The sequence below is a fragment of the Salmo salar genome, chromosome ssa03, assembly GCF_905237065.1.
Source record: "Salmo salar chromosome ssa03, Ssal_v3.1, whole genome shotgun sequence".
NCBI classification, from domain to species: domain Eukaryota; kingdom Metazoa; phylum Chordata; class Actinopteri; order Salmoniformes; family Salmonidae; genus Salmo; species Salmo salar.
In genome coordinates, this window is record NC_059444.1 from 24,075,648 (window position 1) to 24,094,877 (window position 19,230).

Sequence of the window (19,230 nt, forward strand, 5' to 3'; positions counted from 1 at the left end):
AGTGTGAAAAACCCAGCAGATTTGCAATTCTTGTCTCAAACCGGTGTGCCTGGCACCTACTACCATACCCCGTTCAAAGGCACTTAAATATTTTGTCTTGCCTATTCACCCTCTGAATGGCACTTATACACAATCCATGTCTCAATTGTCTCAAGGCTTAAAATCTTTCTTTAACCAGTCTCTTTCCCTTCATCTGCACCGATTGAGGTGGCTTTAACAAGTGACATCAATAAGGGATCGTAGCTTTCACCTGGATTCACCTGGTCAGTCTATGTCATGGAAAGAGCAGGTGTTCTTAATCTTTTGTAAACTCAGTGTAGAATCGTAATGTTGCTAGAGGGAGATTTACAAGGTAGAGAGGGGCAGAGTGCCGGTGGAGGCTGGCTATTGGTATAGTGAACATGTCGGGGTGTTTGCACATTAACCTGTGCAAATAGGGGTTACAGATTCACTTCCCAGGGCCTGGGTCTGTCTGCGGTTAGCCAGAGCCTGACAGAGCTCTGTAGCAACCCAGCTCCATTAGGGATTCAGCACCATACACGCAGACATCTCTTTATTCAGCAGTTCTGGTCTGGACAGATACTGTATACTGTGTGAAATAAAGGAGGACAGTTAGAGAGATCTCAAGAGAAAGATGGAGTTGAACAGAACCAGGGGGGAAAGGAACAGGTATAGGATCGATCTTAATTCGACCAGTATTGTCGCAGCAGATTAATTCTTTAGCAACAGGATTTGAATGTTTATTCCATAATGTTGCTTGATAAGTGGTTAGGCTATTAGCTGGCCAATATTAGGCTACATGAAAAGTGCAATACTGTTAATATAACCGTGTGTTAGTGTGGGTTTTCAGTGAATTTATGTAAGTCATGAAGCTCATTTGCGTTTCCAGCGGTACAGGAACATTTTCAGCAACAAAATTAAGATCCTACATCTGTAGCCGTATTACAGAATCGCTCTGGTGCTTTGCCCCCCACATGTTCTATTGTGACACAGGACACTGGGTATGAAGAGATACTGACACTTCATTCCCCTAGTACAGTATGTTAAACAGGCAGTTTGACCTCCTGAAGGATCCAGGCAGCCACTAAGCCTCCAAGGCTGGCTTATTTTTGTAGATAGAAAGTCCTCAAGGGGAAAGATATGCACATGTGGATTTTAAAACATCTCAATACTGGGAAAGGGGGGGGGGTAGGCAGGAGAAGTCAAAAGGCTTTAGGCCTCTGTCCCACTCAGATAAGCTTATAAAGTGTTTTAAAGATATGTAGAGCGTCGCCTCAGTGTTACAACAAGGATGCTATTCCCTGAGGGTGCCGGGTGACACTGTGATCTAGCATGGCACCAGGGAGGGAAGGAACATCAATGTCGCTCTCATATATAATGCAGCATGTGCTGTAATAGCTTGTGTAACCCCTCTTTAAAAACCTCTCAGTGTAATGGCAGCTGAATGAGAAATGAAAACAGATCGAAATGAGAGCAAGGTGTTGTATAGACACATTTTACAAAAAGTATATTCCCATCAGATGAAAGTTTTGAAGTTTATTAGAAGTATATATAAAACAACATGAGGTAGCCTTGTAACATGATTTCTTTCTAACAATTATCCGGTCCTGGCTTTGTGGTGTATCCCAGCCTTCATATTCTTTAGAATCTGAGAAATTGATCTTTGTGCCTTTTTGTCTAATATGAAACCTTACTGCAGGTAATTCAGAATGTCACTCATTGCACATTGAAAGGTTGCAATTGCAGCATCTCTGCTATCTCTTTATTACAGTATGATTTAGGCTTCTCGGGTTTTAATGCTCTGCAAATAAATAGTATTCTGTATTATGTTAAGGGAAAGGTTCATTTATTTCTTGACCTACACTAGTGGTAACACCATGTAGTTTTCAGCATATTACTGTACATTTTCTTTTAATACTTCCCTACAGTATTTCTCTATTGATGAGCTCATTAGACAGTAAATACACTCAGAGTCAGTGTCATAGGACAATTTCACAAAAAACACAGAACACCTTAGGGTTTTGATTATAATTACTGTTGATCAGATCAGACACTCTGATGTAAGTTTTCCATTGGCATCATAAACAAATGTTTGCATATATTTAACAACATACAACAGTTGTACCAACCTACAACAATCTACCACTAACCTACAACAGAACAATGGTGTTACTTGTGTAATTTCACCATTACTACACAGGTATAAAAGAACTGTAACAGAATGAAATATATATTTTTTGTTACATATATATTTGTAAATTTTTATTTAGACAATTGGAAACAGACGGGGAAGACAGTCAAGTTGGAAAACAGTAGGAAAGGTGGACACCGCGATTGAACCCCGTTCTGCAGTGGGGAGCAGTGTGACTGACTAGGAACGTTACGGCTAGCCCACAGGCTCAGCACAGAATTCCATTTTTCAAACATCCAGACATACTATTTATTCCACATGAGCTTTTGTCATACATGCTCCTTGTCCTGACATTTCAATCAAGCCCCAGGCGTCCTGGTACCTGTTCTCTGTGAGACTGAAAAGTGCTATTGGCCGTCAACAGACAGGAGTTATTTCATGGTCTGGCTTGATGGTAATGTTATGTTCAAGGTGAAAGCAGATGGTCGGGATATAGGGGAGGCTCAGTACATTTGTTATTGGAATGGCTGCTTAAAATGCATGACAAGATTTGTGTTTTCATTATTGCCTGTGCTGATACTCTGCTTTTGTTCCTCTGTGATATGTGATGAGGAGTGGAGCATTTGTCTCCAGTGAAAGTGAAGCACTCTACTGTAGACTCTCTCGAGTCATCCCTCTTCACTGCCTTCAATGCAACTTTATAAGAAAAGTTATCTTTTTAAACCTCTCTCTCTACATCATTAAGACAAAACCTGATTCTTTGCATAATTGGAGTATGCATATTTCAACTCTTCTCTTGTATCATCTCCAGCCTGAGCCATAAAAAGAAAGCTTTGGATGAAAGGGATATTCAGCTTATGGCTGGTCTCTGAAAGAAAATACGTATCTGGCTAAAATCAAGGCTTTTCAACTCTTTTTAAAACACGCTTTTAAGCATGCTTTTGGGTGCACAGTTAAAGCCATTAAAATGGCTTTCTTTTGGTGAATTATCTGCCTGCTCGGGTCACTTATTGATTTTTGTGTAATGCTTCTCAATGGCATCCCAAAGCTGTCGGTGCTTACTGAGTGTCCTGTCAGAGTGTGTTGTCAGAGGGTGTACCCAAATGTGTATTATGTAAAATACAGTTTGTATATTTGATACTGTTTCTGGCTGCCAGTTTTATAGGGTTCATGATCATAAACTTTGAACAGAATTGCTTTATGCCTCAGTGTTTCTTTTTATCATTCCAGCTAGCGGGGGGTTGAACTGGGAGAACCAATTCACATTCAATTTCCAGAGAAAATTACCACTTTCAGGAAAACTGACACTATTGTTCTCTGGTCATCTACCTTAGAAGGTACTCTACTCACTTTCACACTACTAGTCATTACAGGATATAGCCTAAAATGGCAATATGCCATAGTAGTGCCAAAATAATTTCCTTACTTGTCAACGTGCTCCCAGCTCCCACAGTGCCTCCTCACTTCCACCCGTTCAGCAGTAGGCAGCCCGGAGACCGTAGGATTGTGAGTCGCCACGCTGTCAGTTCTCATTACGGTCAAGTCAGGAGGATGACCATTAAGTGCATCCAGGGCGGAAATGCGTGATAAAACACCTTGCTCTTGAAGAGTAAATTGAGATAGTCGATGGTGTTGCCCCGAGCCGTTGATCCTCATCCTCCTCTTTGTCGCTTCTAATTGAGAGGCATCCTAATTGAGGCCTGACAACAGGCCTTGATGAAACCCAATTGTCTCCAAACACTGTGGGCCCACTGCAAATGCAGAGACCTAAACAACTGAGGAAAACGTCCTATGACTCTGTAGTCCCTCTATACAACTTCAATACATTTAGCACATAAGATGCCTGAGCTGGAGAGCAGGGAAATGAGGGCATGAAATCAAATCAAAGTTTTTTGTCGAGTACACAGATTTTCAGATGTTATCGTTGGTGCAGTGAAATGCTTATGTTTCAACAGTAAAAAAGTAAAAAGAAAAAGAAATATCAGAACAAGCAACATCAGAACATGCAATATATAGTATATGGTGTGTATAGAGAATATTGGCAGTATATGAATAGAAAAGGTGTGTACAGAGTAGTTATGTAGGATGAGCCATGACTAGAATACAGTATATACAATATAAAGTGGGTAAAACAGTATGTTTTTTACTCACAGTATGCATATTTGTGCAAATAAACTAAGCTAAACTTGGTGTGTCTCAGTTGCTGTGGCATAGAGGAGCAAGACCATTATACAAGTCCCCTTGTGTGTGGCTGAGAATGAGTCAGAGAGCCATTACCGGCCTTTCATTGAACATGTCAATTTGACTATAGAACTGCATGTAACACTTTAATCAAATGGACCCTGCACTAGTTACTGGGTATGAAAATAATTTTGTCCATTTGATTTATTTCTCATCTTTCTGGTTCTCATTCATTTGGTGGATTCGCTGATTAAATGGCTTGGGTTTTTCACATGAGGATATCTCCTAATATCTACGGGCAGGGGGAGGGTTTAAAAATGTACCTGTCCCAAGGCCAAAGTCATATATGATGATATAGCAGCCAAACCTAATATGTTACAGTATATCACAAAGTATATTTAAGCAATAAGGCACGAGGGGGTGTGGTATATGGCCAATATATCATGGCTAAGGGCTGTTCATAAGCACGACGTAACGCGGAGTGCCTGGATACAGCCCCTAGCCGTGGTATATTGGCCATATACCACAAACACCCGAGGTGCCTTATTGCTATTATAAACTGGTTACCAATGTAATTAGAGCAGTAAAAATAAATGTTTCGTGATACCCGTGGTATATGGTCTGATATACCATGTCTGTCAGCCAATCAGCATTCAGGGCTCAAACCACCCAGTTTATAATTGAACATATCTCCCAACTCTCAAATCCCTGGAGTGACTTACACACAGTCTCGTCTTCAATTTTATAATGACTGTTTCAGTTCAGCACACATGCACCAAGTATGTTCTCACCCTGAGGGTGCAGTGCTCATAAGTAACCTTTAAAGATTAGCAGTAATGACATGAGCTGCAAACTCATGCCTGTGGTTGGTTTCAAATTTGGAGTCTAGGGGAATTGCCCTGATTTGTGATAAAAAAAAACAAGAGAATAATATGAAAGGTTGACTTCCCTTTTCAGTTTTAAAAAAATAAGCAGATTTTCAATATCAGATATATTCTTTTGAAAAAGGCTTTAAGTATTCAGACTCCACAGTCATGCTGCATGCTGTGTTTGACTTCCTAAAGATACAACTGAGAGACACAACCTTATACACAGTTCAATTTGTGTCCTCTAAAAAACAAATTGTTCCTCCATGAACAGACAGCATGTGTCATTTAGTGGAAGTCTCACTTTTATTCTGCTGATTGAGCTTTGATAAAATACTTCATCGTTTTAGAAAAGCCCTCTGTCTAGTCTGTCTAACAGAGATGGTAAAATGTCATCACAGATAATCACTTTCTGACCAGGGGCTTTTCTAGTTGGGAAGCAGTCCCTCAATGTGATTCATTCTGCGGTTTGTTCCTGTCCTCAGCCCAGTCGCTGGAGAGAGGATTACAGTAGAAGGAAAAATCACTAAAGCCATGGCTCTATTGAATCTCTGTATCAACATGTTCTATGTGCTCAATATTTCGACATCCCTATCCTGTGGGAAAGATCAAATATTTGGTATTGTGTGCAGAAATATATTTAGGGGTTCTAAACATCCCGTAAGCATCCAGTTCTTTTCCACAGCCAATTATTCTTTCACAATAGATCAAAGACTATTTCAATTTTTAGAACAGAGGCAAACCCCAATACCCTACACAACCACCCACCAGAGTTTTTCACTATTATCTCCTCTCTGTAGATCCTATCAGAAGTCTGCCGGTAAGCACGGTGGTGTCAGGAGAGCCCTATCTCTAGGTACGAGGTTCTAACGTCGTGGTGGTTCACCATGGGCCCTGCACGAGGCTGGCTGCTGGGCCTGGTTCTACTCCTTCTGGGGACCCAGGCTGCTCTATCCCCGTCCGGTGAGGAGGGGAAGCTGGTCCGGACCATCAGGGTCAGAAGACAGGCACCTTCAGATGGCCCCACCAGCCAATCTAACAACCAGACCATCAAGGAGCAGCCAATGGTCTTCAACCATGTGTACAACATCAACGTGCCCCTAGAGTCTCTGTGCTCCGTGGATCTGGACTCAGCAGTGCCTCCACCTAGCCAGGCCACCAGAGGGGCTGTGTCCAGTGGGGGTGGGGAGGGCGCCACGGAGTTCAGAGAGCAGACAGTGGACGCAGACAGCCAGGTCACCTTCACCCACCGCATCAACATCCCCAAACAGGCCTGCGCCTGTTCTACAGCCAACATCGTGCAGCAGCTGGCCATCCGCATCGAGATGCTGGAGAGAGAGGTGTTGCTGCTGAGAGCCCAGTGCAGCTCTGGCAGCTGTGGCTGTGGGGAGAGTTCAGCCATGGGTAAGTGCGGAATAATAGTACAGTTTGACAGTATTATTAGAGCTACTGTACCCTGGTCATAGGCTAATTTGAGGCCAATGTGGAATGTCAGGCTTTCATTTCATTCAGTTACTGAGCGTCTTAGCTTGAGTAGATAGCACCAGGATATGAAAGCCTGGCGATTTCTAGTGTTCATAGGTTTACTATAGACTGTTACTTTGTTACATTGTTTTTTTTATGTACACTGTCACAACAGATGATGTTGACATTAGTAAGCCATACAGTATCTTTAGTGATGTTGTTTTGTGTCCTCCTTTCTTCCTCTAGGTCACCTGGACTTCATTCCCCAGTGCAGTGGCCATGGCAGCTTCAAAATGGACCTGTGTGGTTGTGTGTGTGAGGACGGCTGGACGGGCAAAAACTGCTCTGAGCCTCGCTGCCCAGACGACTGCTCCGGACAGGGAGTGTGTATGGAGGGCGAGTGTGTGTGTGACCGTGACTTCGGAGGGGACAACTGCTCGGAGCCCCGCTGCCCGGCGGACTGCTCCGGTCGAGGGCTGTGCATGGATGGGGAGTGTATCTGTGAGGAGAACTTCACTGGGGAGGACTGTACACTGGGTCGCTGCCTCAATGACTGCTCTGACCAGGGGCTGTGCACCAACGGAACCTGCCAGTGTCGCCCGGGATACGTAGGAGAAGACTGTTCCTTGGCCTACTGCGCCAACAACTGCAGTCAGAAGGGCATTTGTAAAGAAGGCTTCTGTGTCTGCCAAGATGGCTTCGCTGGAGAAGACTGCTCTGCAGGTGAGAGAAAGGAAACCATAGGAAAACATACAGTAGCTCCTCTGAGAGAGGTATTCATTTACTTACATACTTTTTGCTATTGTAGTTTCCAAGAGTGGATATATATGGGTGGATATTTGGTTATTTGAGACAAGCCTCATTTACATTAACCATAAGCACTCGGTTATGTTGCACCGGATGTCATTCACTTGAATGTGTCACACCCTGACCTGAGAGAAACGTTTTATTTCTCTATTTTGTTAGGTCAGGGTGTGGGGTGGGCAGTCTATGGGATATATTTCTATGTGGTCTTTTTCTTTAATTGGCCTAGTATGGTTTCCAATCAGAGGCCGCTGTCTATCGTTGTCTCTGATTGGGAATCATACTTAGCAGCCCTTTTTCCCTCCTTCAGTGTGAGATCTTGTTTTTGTACAGCTCAGTAAACCTGCAGAAAGTGATGTTCGTTTTTCATTGTTTATTATTTTGATTTAGTGTTCTGAGTTACAATAAAGAAATATGAGCACTTGCCACGCTGCACCTTGGTCTACTCCTTTCGATGACGTACGTTATAGAAGCTCCCACCACCAAGAGACCAAGCAGCGTGGTCCGGAGAAATGGACCAGGGAAGACACCCAGGAGGAGATGGCATCCTGGTCTATTGAGGAGATGAGGAGGAGTACATCCAGGGCTTTGGAGGAATTAGGGGCAGAAGAAAAGCGCCTCCCATGGGAACAGGTGGAGGCAGCGAGAGCACGGAAATGAGGGAAGCACGAGAGGCAGCCCCCCCAAAAAATGTTGGGGGGGGGGGCACACGGGGAGATTGGCAGAGTCAGGTTGGAGACCTGAGCCAACTCCTCGTGCTTACTGTGGGGAGCGAGTGACTGAGCAAGCACCGTGTTATGCGGTGATGAGCACTGTGTCGCCAGTGCGCATTCACAGGCCGGTGCGCTCTGTGCCTGCCCCACATACCAGGCCTCCAGTGAGTATATCCAGCCTGGTACACTCTGTGCCTGCTCCTCGCACTTGCCCTGAGGTGCGTGTCACCAGTCTGGCGCCACCTGTGCCAGCCCCACGCATCAGGTCTCTAGTGCGCCTGCCCAGTCCAGTGTGTCCTGTTCCTGTTCCTGCTCCTCGCACTCGCCCTGAGGTGCGTGTCACCAGTCTGGCGCCACTTGTGCCAGCCCCACGCATCAAGCCTCCAGTGCGCCTTCCCAGTCCAGAGCTTCCGGCGACAGTTCCCAGTCCAGAGCTTCCGGCGATGTCCCCCAGTCCGGAGCCTCCAGCGACGTTCCCTAGTCCGGTGAGACCTGTTCCGGCTCCACGTAAGAAGCCTCCAGTGATGATCCATGGTCCGAAGCCTCCAGTGATGATCCATGGCACGAAGCCTCCAATGATGATCCATGGCCCAAAGCCTCCAGTGATGATCCATGGCCCGGAGCCTCCAGTGATAATCCATGGCAAGAAGCCTGTAGTGATGATCCATGGCACGAAGCCTCCAGTGATAATCCATGGCCCGGAGCCTCCAGTGATAAGCCATGGCAAGAAGCCTGTAGGAATGATCCATGGCCCGGAGCCTGTAGGGATGATCCATGGCACGAAGCCTCCAGTGATAATCCATGGCCCGGAGCCTCCAGTGATGATCCATGGCACAAAGCCTCCAGTGGTGATCCATGGCGCGGAGCCTGCAGTGACGATCCATGGCATAGAGCCTGCAGTGACGGTCCGCAGTCCGGAACCTCCTGAGATGGCCCGCAGTCTGGAACCTCCTAAGACGGCCCGCAGTCCGGAACCTCCTGAGACGGCCCGCAGTCCGGAACCTCCTGAGACGGCCCGCAGTCCGGAACCTCCTGAGACGGCCCGCAGTCCGGAACCTCCTGAGACGGCCCGCAGTCCGGAACCTCCTGAGACGGCCCGCAGTCCGGAACCTCCTGAGACGGCCCGCAGTCCGGAACCTCCTGTGATGGCCCGCAGCCCAGAGTCTTCAGCGATGGTCCGCAGTCCAGAGTCTTCAGCGGCGGTCTGCAGCCCAGAGCCTCCAGCGGCGGTCCGCAGCCCAGAGCCTCCAGCGGCGGCCTGCAGTACGGTTCCGACGACGACGATCCACGGTCCGGTGGCACAAAAGCAGAGGGATCAGCGGGCAGAGTGTGGGCTATGCTCCGAACCGGAGCCGCCACCATGGGTAGATGCCCACCCGGACCCTCCCCTATAGGTTCAGGTTTGCGGCCGGGAGTCCGCACCTTTGGGGGGGGGTACTGTCACGCCCTAACCTGAGAGAGACGTTTTATTTCTCTATTTTGTTAGGTCAGGGTGTGGGGTGGGCAGTCTATGGGATATATTTCTATGTTGTCTTTTTCTTTAATTGGCCTAGTATGGTTTCCAATCAGAGGCAGCTGTCTATCGTTGTCTCTGATTGGGAATCATACTTAGCAGCCCTTTTTCCCTCCTTCAGTGTGAGATCTTGTTTTTGTACAGCTCAGTAAACCTGCAGAACATGACGTTCGTTTTTTGTTGTTTATTATTTTGATTTAGTGTTTTGAGTTACAATAAAGAAATATGAGCACTTATCACGCTGCACCTTGGTCTACTCCTTTTGACGACGTACGTTACGGAATGATGACGGTCCTCAACGGAGTGGAATCGCAACGGCCCCTTGCGGTTGAAGGCTCCGTTGTGAGACGGACGCCGCATACTTCACATTTTTTCTAACTCTGCGTCTTCTTCAGTCCGGCCAGAGGCCGTCGAACTATAGGAAGTTAACAAACCACAGAAGAAGATGAAAATATGCCAGTTTATATTATGTAACAATGGTTTTTATTATGGGATAGGATAGTTAGCAACTTGTAAATAATAAAGTACTATTTTAATAATGGCTGATAAGCCAATTATACTTTATGACTGTTGCCTCCCGTTTTAGTTAATTTTAATGGTAATGAAGTTTGTTTTGAGTATAATTCTTAGGTGGAGATCACTAGCTACAATATAGCCTAGCTAAGGGTTCTCCAACCCTGTTCCTGGAGAGCTACCGTCCTGGTTTTCACTCCAACCCTCATTTAGCGAACCTGATTCTAATAATTAGCTGGTTGATAAGCGGAATCAGGTTAGTAACAACTGGGGTTGCAGTGAAAATCTACAGGACGGTAGCTATCTAGGAATTAGATGGGAGAGCCCTGTCCTAGCTTTTAGCTGCTCTGTAAGATAGCTTGACTTGCTAGAAAGTTATAGGAACAAGTTGAGGAGAAAGTAACTAAACAAAACAAAATGTTTCTTCTGTCTTGAATAAAAAGGTCATATTTTGCCATCTCCCAAAATCTCTGACGAGAGACTCTCCTCCACATTGTGGAACCCTATGCTCTCCATCCAGTAGCGGAGATTGCAGGAAGATAAGGAACTATGTCACAATGTAAATGGGGCATAAGGTTCAGCATCCCATCATATGTAGAGAAAGTGAATTTTCACAGAGGTTAAGGTAAGCAGTCATTTTTTAAAGAAACCTTTATTTATCTTGGCAAGTCAGTTACAAACAAATTCTTATTTACAATTACAGCCTAACCCAGCCTACACTGGGCACCACCCTATGGGACTCCCAATCACAGCCAGATGTGATACAGTTTGGATTTGAACCAGGGCCTCTAGTGTCACCTCTTGCACTGAGATGCAGTGCCTTACACTGCTGCGCCACTCAGGTCCCGTTGTTCCTCTGGGAATATGTAAGCTTTTATTATCTGGAAAATACTTCCAAGAACGGAATATTTCCAGATAATAGAAATGCTCTCCATGCAATAGCAACTGAATCCACAGCGCTCGACCAAAAACAGGACTCCTGGAGTCAAACACCTCTTGCAAATACCCTGTGCTTCAAACAGTAGCTATACAATTGGTGACGGCTCGCCGGTGTAACAGCATTCATTTGTCAAAAGTCACATTCACTGGAGAAGATGTGTCACATTAACCTAAGCTGAGACAATATTTGAATCAAGCTAGCTTGGGTTCACAGCTAGTTCTCAGTAAGGCTTCTGATCCCCCCCATTGCTGTAGACAGCTGTCATCTCACAAGAGAAAGGAAAAAAAATCATATTACCTATCCTCTACCTCGCTCCCTCTCATTTTCAGCAGGACCTGCCGAAGCCAAAATTGCCTATTTCTTTGCAATTAGAGTTAAAGTAGCAGAGGCACGTTTGGGGGAGGTTGCAGAATACAAAAATAGGCCATTCAATTATCAGCGCCTATTCAGGGCTCATAGGGTGGCAGGCATTGTAAGTGTTTCACATTATCAAAGTAGAAAAATCAGGATATGCTTTTGTGGCCCCGTTTTCTCCTGCTATGAGAATAATGAGACTATGGAATTGAAACAAATCAGCAGCATTCACATGATGAGTTTACCATTCAAAATGCTATTCATCATTACTCCACCACTTTTGCAAATTATCCCATTGGAAAATAATTATGCGTGACTAAAAGGTTTTCAAAATTGTTTTTTATCCCCAACCCCCAAAAATAATATATATACACCTAATGCAAATGGTTTGAAGTTTGTGCCAGAGAAATACAGGAGCTCTCACTAGTAGTCAGGTTGCATGCCTGTCCATCCTGTCACCTCTTGTTAACAGAGTTGTTCACTGACTGACAGCCACTTTCAGCCAGAGAGAACATATCAATGACCTTGACATCCAGAATACCAACAATATTGAATTAAACATATTTTTTGACAAAGCCTTGACTTCATACAGTAGCTCAGCTGCATTAAATGACAATAGATTTTTATTTTTTCTATTCAGTCTTCATGGCATCTGCATTTTGTATCACACTTTTCAATTATTGCTCAACTAAACTGAGTGATGGTGGAGAGTATGAATGTGTAATCAATTGCTCAATCCACCAGAGATAGAAGTAGCTTTGCTTAGCCTCCTCCAGAGCCATATGACTTCACTGTGTCCTCATTAATGCTTTCACTCCAAAAAGTATAGCTAACTCGACATTAGCCTCAATGTTATGGGTCATTTTTAGGATAACCACATTTTTGTTGTTTATACAACGCTGTGTATTAATACTGTTTATTATCTTCCGTAATGTTAGCGTAATACAATGACCTATGACCTATTTATAATCCCATCTCTGATCAACAGTCCCTAAAGATTAAACTCCAATCACGCTTCTATAAGTACTCATATTATCAGTCTAAACCTAATGCAACAATATGAGATGAGTTGAGGGAGTTCACCCCTTCTACTAATTGTGTTTTGTCCTAATGTACAATATTGGAGGGCCAACCGCTGCCCCGTAAACAGAAGATCAGTCAAGCAGCGAAGGTTGTATCCTGTGAGCAATAACAAGTTAAGTAGATGAAAACAAAAAACAGTGATGTGATGTGGTCCTCAGCTGTGCTGTGGGGCCTTGGCCTCATCATGCCAGCATTCTGACCTTCATGACCCCAGTGTAACGCAGTGCAGCAGTGCAGCGGTGCAGTGGTTCACTCCCCTCCTCTCTCTGTTGATCCAGGATGGATCATCCATCCCAATGAAAGTGTGATTAATGAGAGGCAGACATAGCACTGGAGGGAGGGTCTGTCCTGGCTTAAATAATGCATCCTAAATGGCACCCTATTCCCTTTATAGTGCACTTCTTTTGACCATGGTCCATAGTAGTGCACTATTAAGAGAATAGGGTGCCTATTGGGATGTACCCAAAGCCCTTCAGCAGGACCGCTGCTCTAAGCATCTAGACACTGCTTCACGTGGGCACTCTCTCGTGGGTGTCCTTCATTCTGGTGGAAGGCTTAGTTACAGTGCTCACTCCCTATAACCCATATCAATCACTTTACCACTGGTTCACTTTTTTGTGTCTTACTTAAGACTGAATCTGGTCCATGCGATTAATCTTCCTAAGTGAATGCCGCAGGAGTTTTCCTCACTCCAGGGTCAGTCTTGAGGAGGAGGCAGGCTCGGTTCCATCTGTCGTGTTCGTGTGGAAGTAACTCAAACGCTTCCTCGAGTCCCTCAACGGCTCCCCTAGGAGGGCTTAATGCTCCACCACCACCACTACCACTGAGCCCAATCTACAGAGGAAGGCCCACACCACTAGCTGCCTTTAGGACAAGATCTGTTACTCACTCTCTCTGATTGAGCTAAAAACTTATCCACTCTTGTTTATGCAGGGCTTCATTTGCATTCTACACTCAAACCCTCTCAGGTTTATGGCCTGGCTCTGTCTCCGTTGCCCACAAGAACATCAAAGCCTTACACGAATCCACACTCATATGCAAGCTTAGTTGTGGTGGTGGCACCACTGGTGCATTGTAAGTTAAAATGAACAGGTCTTGCACTGTTTGTTTTCTCTGCATGTTGAGTGATGCTATTCCAACACGAAATTTCGAAGTCAAGTGTAAATCAGAATCTGTTGTTTTTGTAGGTGGGTCAAGTGGGACTGAACAAGAATGAATAAGATCACCTGCTGGATGTAATGTAATGCATGTTCCTGCAAGGTTGCAAGGTTTTGATTTCACACTATACAAATGACATCTCACCCACAGTGGCTCCGGCTCTGAACCTGCGCATGCGGGGAGTGACGGAGCATACCATTGACCTGGAGTGGGAGGGGTCGGTGTTGATGACAGACTACCTAGTCACCTACGTGGCCACCAGCCCAGGTGGGGTCCAGCTGGAGATCAGGATCCCTGGGAACACAACCACCTGCAGTATCCCAGACCTGGAGCCTGGCATCGAGTACAACATCAACGTCTACGCTGTGCTCAACAACGTCATCAGTGCCCCTACCAACACTCAGGTGTCAACCTGTGAGTACAACAGGCAGCCATTTTCTATAATTATATTTAGGCCATATCATGCCAAGTGGACCTCCGCTTAAAGGGGCAATCTGGTGATTTATAATTGGCATTCTTCAAGAATCAATGGGTAGGCCTGTATATAAATAATAAAACATTATCTAAATGTATGTACCAAATGCAGATTAGTCCTTTAAGTCCTCCACAATGTATTCATTTTCTGCTTAGTTTTCCTTTCAGGTGTCAACAAACTGGCACTTTCTACTTACAATACTTCTTCCTTTTCAGTAAAATGGTCTAAGAAGGTTGAGTGTACCATCACAGACAGGGGTGAGATGCAGTGTAAAAAAAAAAAGGGACTGCACGATGGATACTGTGAAAAATCCATGCACTTCAATTTCACCTTCAAACCAAGTAACCATATCATACATTATCCTAGGTATACATCTTGTCCTCACTTAAAAATCTTTAAAGTTTTTGACAACAACAATACAAAAACTCCCATATACGTTCACAGCCACATCTTGAGTGAAATCCTGTTGGAAGGAGGACATTTTTGCCTACAGGATGTGACTAGACTCCTGCCACCTGCTGGGTATAAATGTCAGATTGGCAAATTGCTGCAGGCTCTTAGTTTCCATTCAATGCTTCTCAGACATATGCAAAACTCTCACTCCGGCCCAGAATAGAAAGCATTTTTTATAAACAGTAAACATTCAATTATCTATCATGGAATGATTGGGTCTTCGCTAAAAATTAAAATTCCCATCAGCAGGCAACACTCCTAGTTCTGATATGATCACACATTTTGAGTATGTTCATGCAATTCTGTTCAAGCTTTTTTCTCCATATAATACAATATATTTGTGAAGCTTTACATAGTTAGTTCTTTGCATATCTATTTTAGTCCTTCTGATTAAGACTGATCTAGTGTATTTGGAAATGTTGTTTTCATGATGATGTGTTCATAGATAAAAGCTTACACAATGAGGAAAATGTTTACATAGGGGCTAAGCTAACTACCACAGTATTCAACAGTTTGTTTAAAAGCACCTGCTGCCTGGCCTGCACTCCACTATGAAAGAAACATGGTTTAACCACAGGGTGAGGTATTCTTCCCCCTGCCTCTATTCCCGGAGAGGAATTGTCTCTGCCTCTGTAAAGAGGGTGATTTATTGAGCATACAGAAGATGGACGCCTATAATACATCTCTCCTTGCCTCCTAGATCTCTCAAATCCAGACGGTTTACTCTTCAAATCCATCACGGAGACATCCGTGGAGGTGCAGTGGCAACCTTTCTACTACTCATTTGATGGCTGGGAAATAAGCTTCATTCCCAAGGTAAGGTTTCACAGGCAGAGAGGACAGATGTGGATGGATATTCAACTTTAGCCACATATTGTAAATAAAGCATTTGAATGAATGCAGAGTAAATAGTACAGGGTAGATATGATCTGGAATCCCCTATCATGCAAATAATCTGTCTCTGTCTAGGGATTTGGGTAAACATATTTCAGGGTTTGGAACCAGTTCAGGTAACAAAACCTGAAAAGACGAATCAAAACCAGGAACCAAAGTGATCTATATGGGAACTGGTTAATAACGTTATTTTACAATCCAAGCATTTTCCCCCCACAAAAAAACGCAACAACGCGTCACTCAGAAATGTATTCCAGTGTGTGTGTGTGTACCCAGAGAGCAATGAGGAATCGGCCCAGAAGCGGCCTTCTTCCGGGGGGCCGGAACTGATTGAATCGGCCCGGAATCGGGTGTCGGACTCGGCCCGCAATCAAAATGAATGACTGCCCAGAATCAGCCCAAGTACATTGGGCCGTTTCTGTCTACCGGAATTCAGCCGAATTTGCCGGCATCTTACCAGAATCCCCCCAGAAGCGGCCCGATAAAATGTTTAATAAATGTATACAAAATTACCCAATTTAGGAAGTTTAAACATTACTATTATACATTTTATACCCATCCACAAAAAAATGGTCGGAGGAAACACCATATACCTGGTGACCATGTCAGTGTGCATGCGCCTGGCCCGCTACAGGAGTTGCTACTGCATGATGGGACAAGGATATCCCAGCCGGACAAACCCTCCCCTAACTCGGACGTCACTGGGTCAATTATGCGTCTCCCAGGTGCGGGTTTCGAACCAGCCTCGGTAGCAATGCAGTCTGCATTGCGATGCAGTGTCTTAGACCGCTGAGCCACTCAGGAGGCTCCATCTGCAACGTTTTTAATGCTTATCAATTGCCTTGCGCAAAGTATCAAAATACTAAAATACTACACAGGACTCTTAAAGAATTTCATTTTATTGTTAATTGTATTTTTTTTACTACAGAAACAATAAGAAAATATGGAAAAATAAATAATGAAATGTTTATCATATAAAGCAGCCCGTGTAATCATCTGCCAGAGAGTAGCCACAATCAGCCCGAGCCCCAGGTAATACATTTGGGACCGATAACTTCCACCGGAATCGGCCCGAGCTCAATCCCCGCATCCTAGCCATAAGTAATACTGTCGAAGGCTGCCCAGACTCGGGCCACAGGACGTTGGCCGAGTCTGACTCTCAGCTGAGTGCCCCGACTCTCAGCCAGAATCGGCCCAGATCCACTGTGCTAGCTGGGTAGGCTACCTGCCCCTTCGAAGCATAGGCTACTGTAGCCTACTGACGTTACAAGCTTTGTTCAGAAATAAGGGAAAGATTTTTAATTAGAGAAGAATGGATTAACTTTGCTAGTTAAGGATAATATAGTTATCATGTTTCACATTGGATTTACTAACGAGAATAATGCATGTCATAACATTTTTGGTTCCAGCACCCTAACATATTTTGAACATAACAGAAGTTTGACATAACATGAAACAACATTAGACATATTTTGACATGTACCTCGCCTACAGTTTTTATAAAAATAAAACATTATTCAGGAACAAGAAGAATACACAGTCACACACTACCATTCAAAAGTTTGGGGTCACTTAGAAATGTCCTTGTATTTGATAGAAAAGCACATTTTTTATCCATTAAAATAACATCAAATTGATCAGAAATACAGTGTAGACATTGTTAATGTTTTAAATGACTATTGTAGCTGGAAATTGTAGATTTTTTATGGAATATCTACATAGGCGTACAGAGGCCCATTATCAGCAACCATCACTCCTGTGTTCCAATGGCACGTACTGTTAGCTAATCCAAGTTTATCAATTTAAAAGACTAAAAGATCATTAGCAAAAACCTTTTGCAATTATGTTAGCACAGCTGAAAACTGTTGTGCTGATTAGAGAAGCAATAAAACTGTCCTTCTTTAGACTAGTTGAGTATCTAGAGCATCAGCATTTGTGGGATCGATTACAGGCTCAAAATGGCCAGAAAAAAAGGACTTTCTTCTGAAACTCGTCAGTCTATTCTTGTTCTGAGAAATGAAGGCTATTCCATGCGAGAAATTGCCAAGAAGCTGAAAATCTCGTATAACGCTGTGTACTACTCCCTTCACAGAACAGCTCAAACTGGCTCTAACCAGAATAGAAAGAGGAATGGGAGGCCCCGGTGCACAACTGAGCAAGTGGACAAGTACAGTTGTGGCCAAAAGTTTTGAGAATGACACAAATATTCATTTTCACAAAGTCTGCTGCCTCAGTTTGTATGATGGCAATTTGCATATACCCCAGAATGTTATGAAGAGTGATCAGATGAATTGCAATTAATTGCAAAGTCCCTCTTTGCCATGCAAATGAACTGAATCCCAAAATAACATTTCCACTGCATTTCAGCCCTGCCACAAAAAGACCAGCTGACATCATGTCACTGATTCTGTCGTTAACACAGGTGTGAGTGTTGACGAGGACAAGGCTGGAGATCACTCTGTCATGCTGATTGAGTTTGAATAAGAGACTGGAAGCTTCAAAAGGAGGCTGGTGCTTGGAATCATTGCTCTTCCTCTGTCAATCATGGTTACCTGCAAGGAAACGTGCTGTCATCATTGCTTTGCACAAAAAGGGCTTCACAGGCAAGGATATTGCTGCCAGTAAGATTGCACCTAAATCAACCATTTATCGGATCATCAAAAACTTCAAGGAGAGCGGTTCAATTGTTGTGGAGAAGGCTTCAGGGCGCCCAAGAAAGTCCAGCAAGCGCCAGGACCGTCTCCTAAAGTTGATTCACCTGCGGGATCGGGGCACCACCAGTACAGAGCTTGCTCAGGAATGGCAGCAGGCAGGTGTGAGTGCATCTGCACGCACAGTGAGGCAAAGACTTTTGGAGGATGGACAACAAAGAAGCCACTTCTCTCCAGGAAAAACATCAGGGACAGACTGATATTCTGCAAAAGGTACAGGGATTGGACTGCTGAGGACTGGGGTAAAGTCATTTTCTCTGATGAATCCCCTTTCCGATTGTTTGGGGCATCCGGAAAAAAGCTTGTCCGGAGAAGACAAGGTGAGCGCTACCATCAGTCCTGTGTCATGCCAACAGTAAAGCATCCTGAGACCATTCATGTGTGGGTTGCTTCTCAGCCAAGGGAGTGGGCCCACTCACAATTTTGCCTAAGAACACAGACATGAATAAAGAATGGTACCAACAAATCCTCCGAGAGCAACTTCTCCCAACCATCCAGGAACAGTTTGGTGACAAACAATGCCTTTTCCAGCATGATGGAGCACCTTGCCATAAGGCAAAAATGATAACTAAGTGGTTCGGGGAACAAAAGATTCATATTTTGGGTCCATGGCCAGGAAACTCCCCAGACCTTAATCCCATTGAGAACTTGTGATCAATCCTCAAGAGGCAGTGGACAAACAAAAACCCACAAATTCTGACAAACTCCAAGCATTGATTATGCAAGAATGGGCTGCCATCAGTCAGGATGTGGCCCAGAAGTTAATTGACAGCATGTCAGGGCGGATTGCAGAGGTCTTGAAAAAGAAGGGTCAACACTGCAAATATTGACTCTTTGCATCAACTTCATGTAATTGTCAATAAAAGCCTTTGACACTTATGAAATGCTTGTAATTATACTTCACTATTCCATTGTAACATCTGACAAAAATATCTAAAGACACTGAGGCAGCAAACTTTGTGAAAATTAATATTTGT

The 19,230-nt window shown here is 44.2% G+C and overlaps 1 protein-coding gene across 3 annotated transcripts in view; it reads left to right on the plus strand.

Annotated features, from left to right (window-relative positions):
• The window catches only part of tnr (tenascin R (restrictin, janusin)), a 164,904-nt gene that overhangs the window by 102,765 nt on the left and 42,909 nt on the right, over positions 1–19,230 (plus strand). For all 3 annotated transcript variants that reach the window (XM_014190611.2, XM_014190618.2, XM_014190614.2), the window contains exons 3-6: positions 5,979–6,582; positions 6,889–7,365; positions 13,871–14,134; positions 15,349–15,464. In XM_014190611.2, the coding sequence (XP_014046086.2) occupies positions 6,066–6,582; positions 6,889–7,365; positions 13,871–14,134; positions 15,349–15,464 (1,374 nt within the window). In that variant the 5' untranslated portion in view covers positions 5,979–6,065. The remainder of the gene's footprint in view (positions 1–5,978; positions 6,583–6,888; positions 7,366–13,870; positions 14,135–15,348; positions 15,465–19,230) is intronic.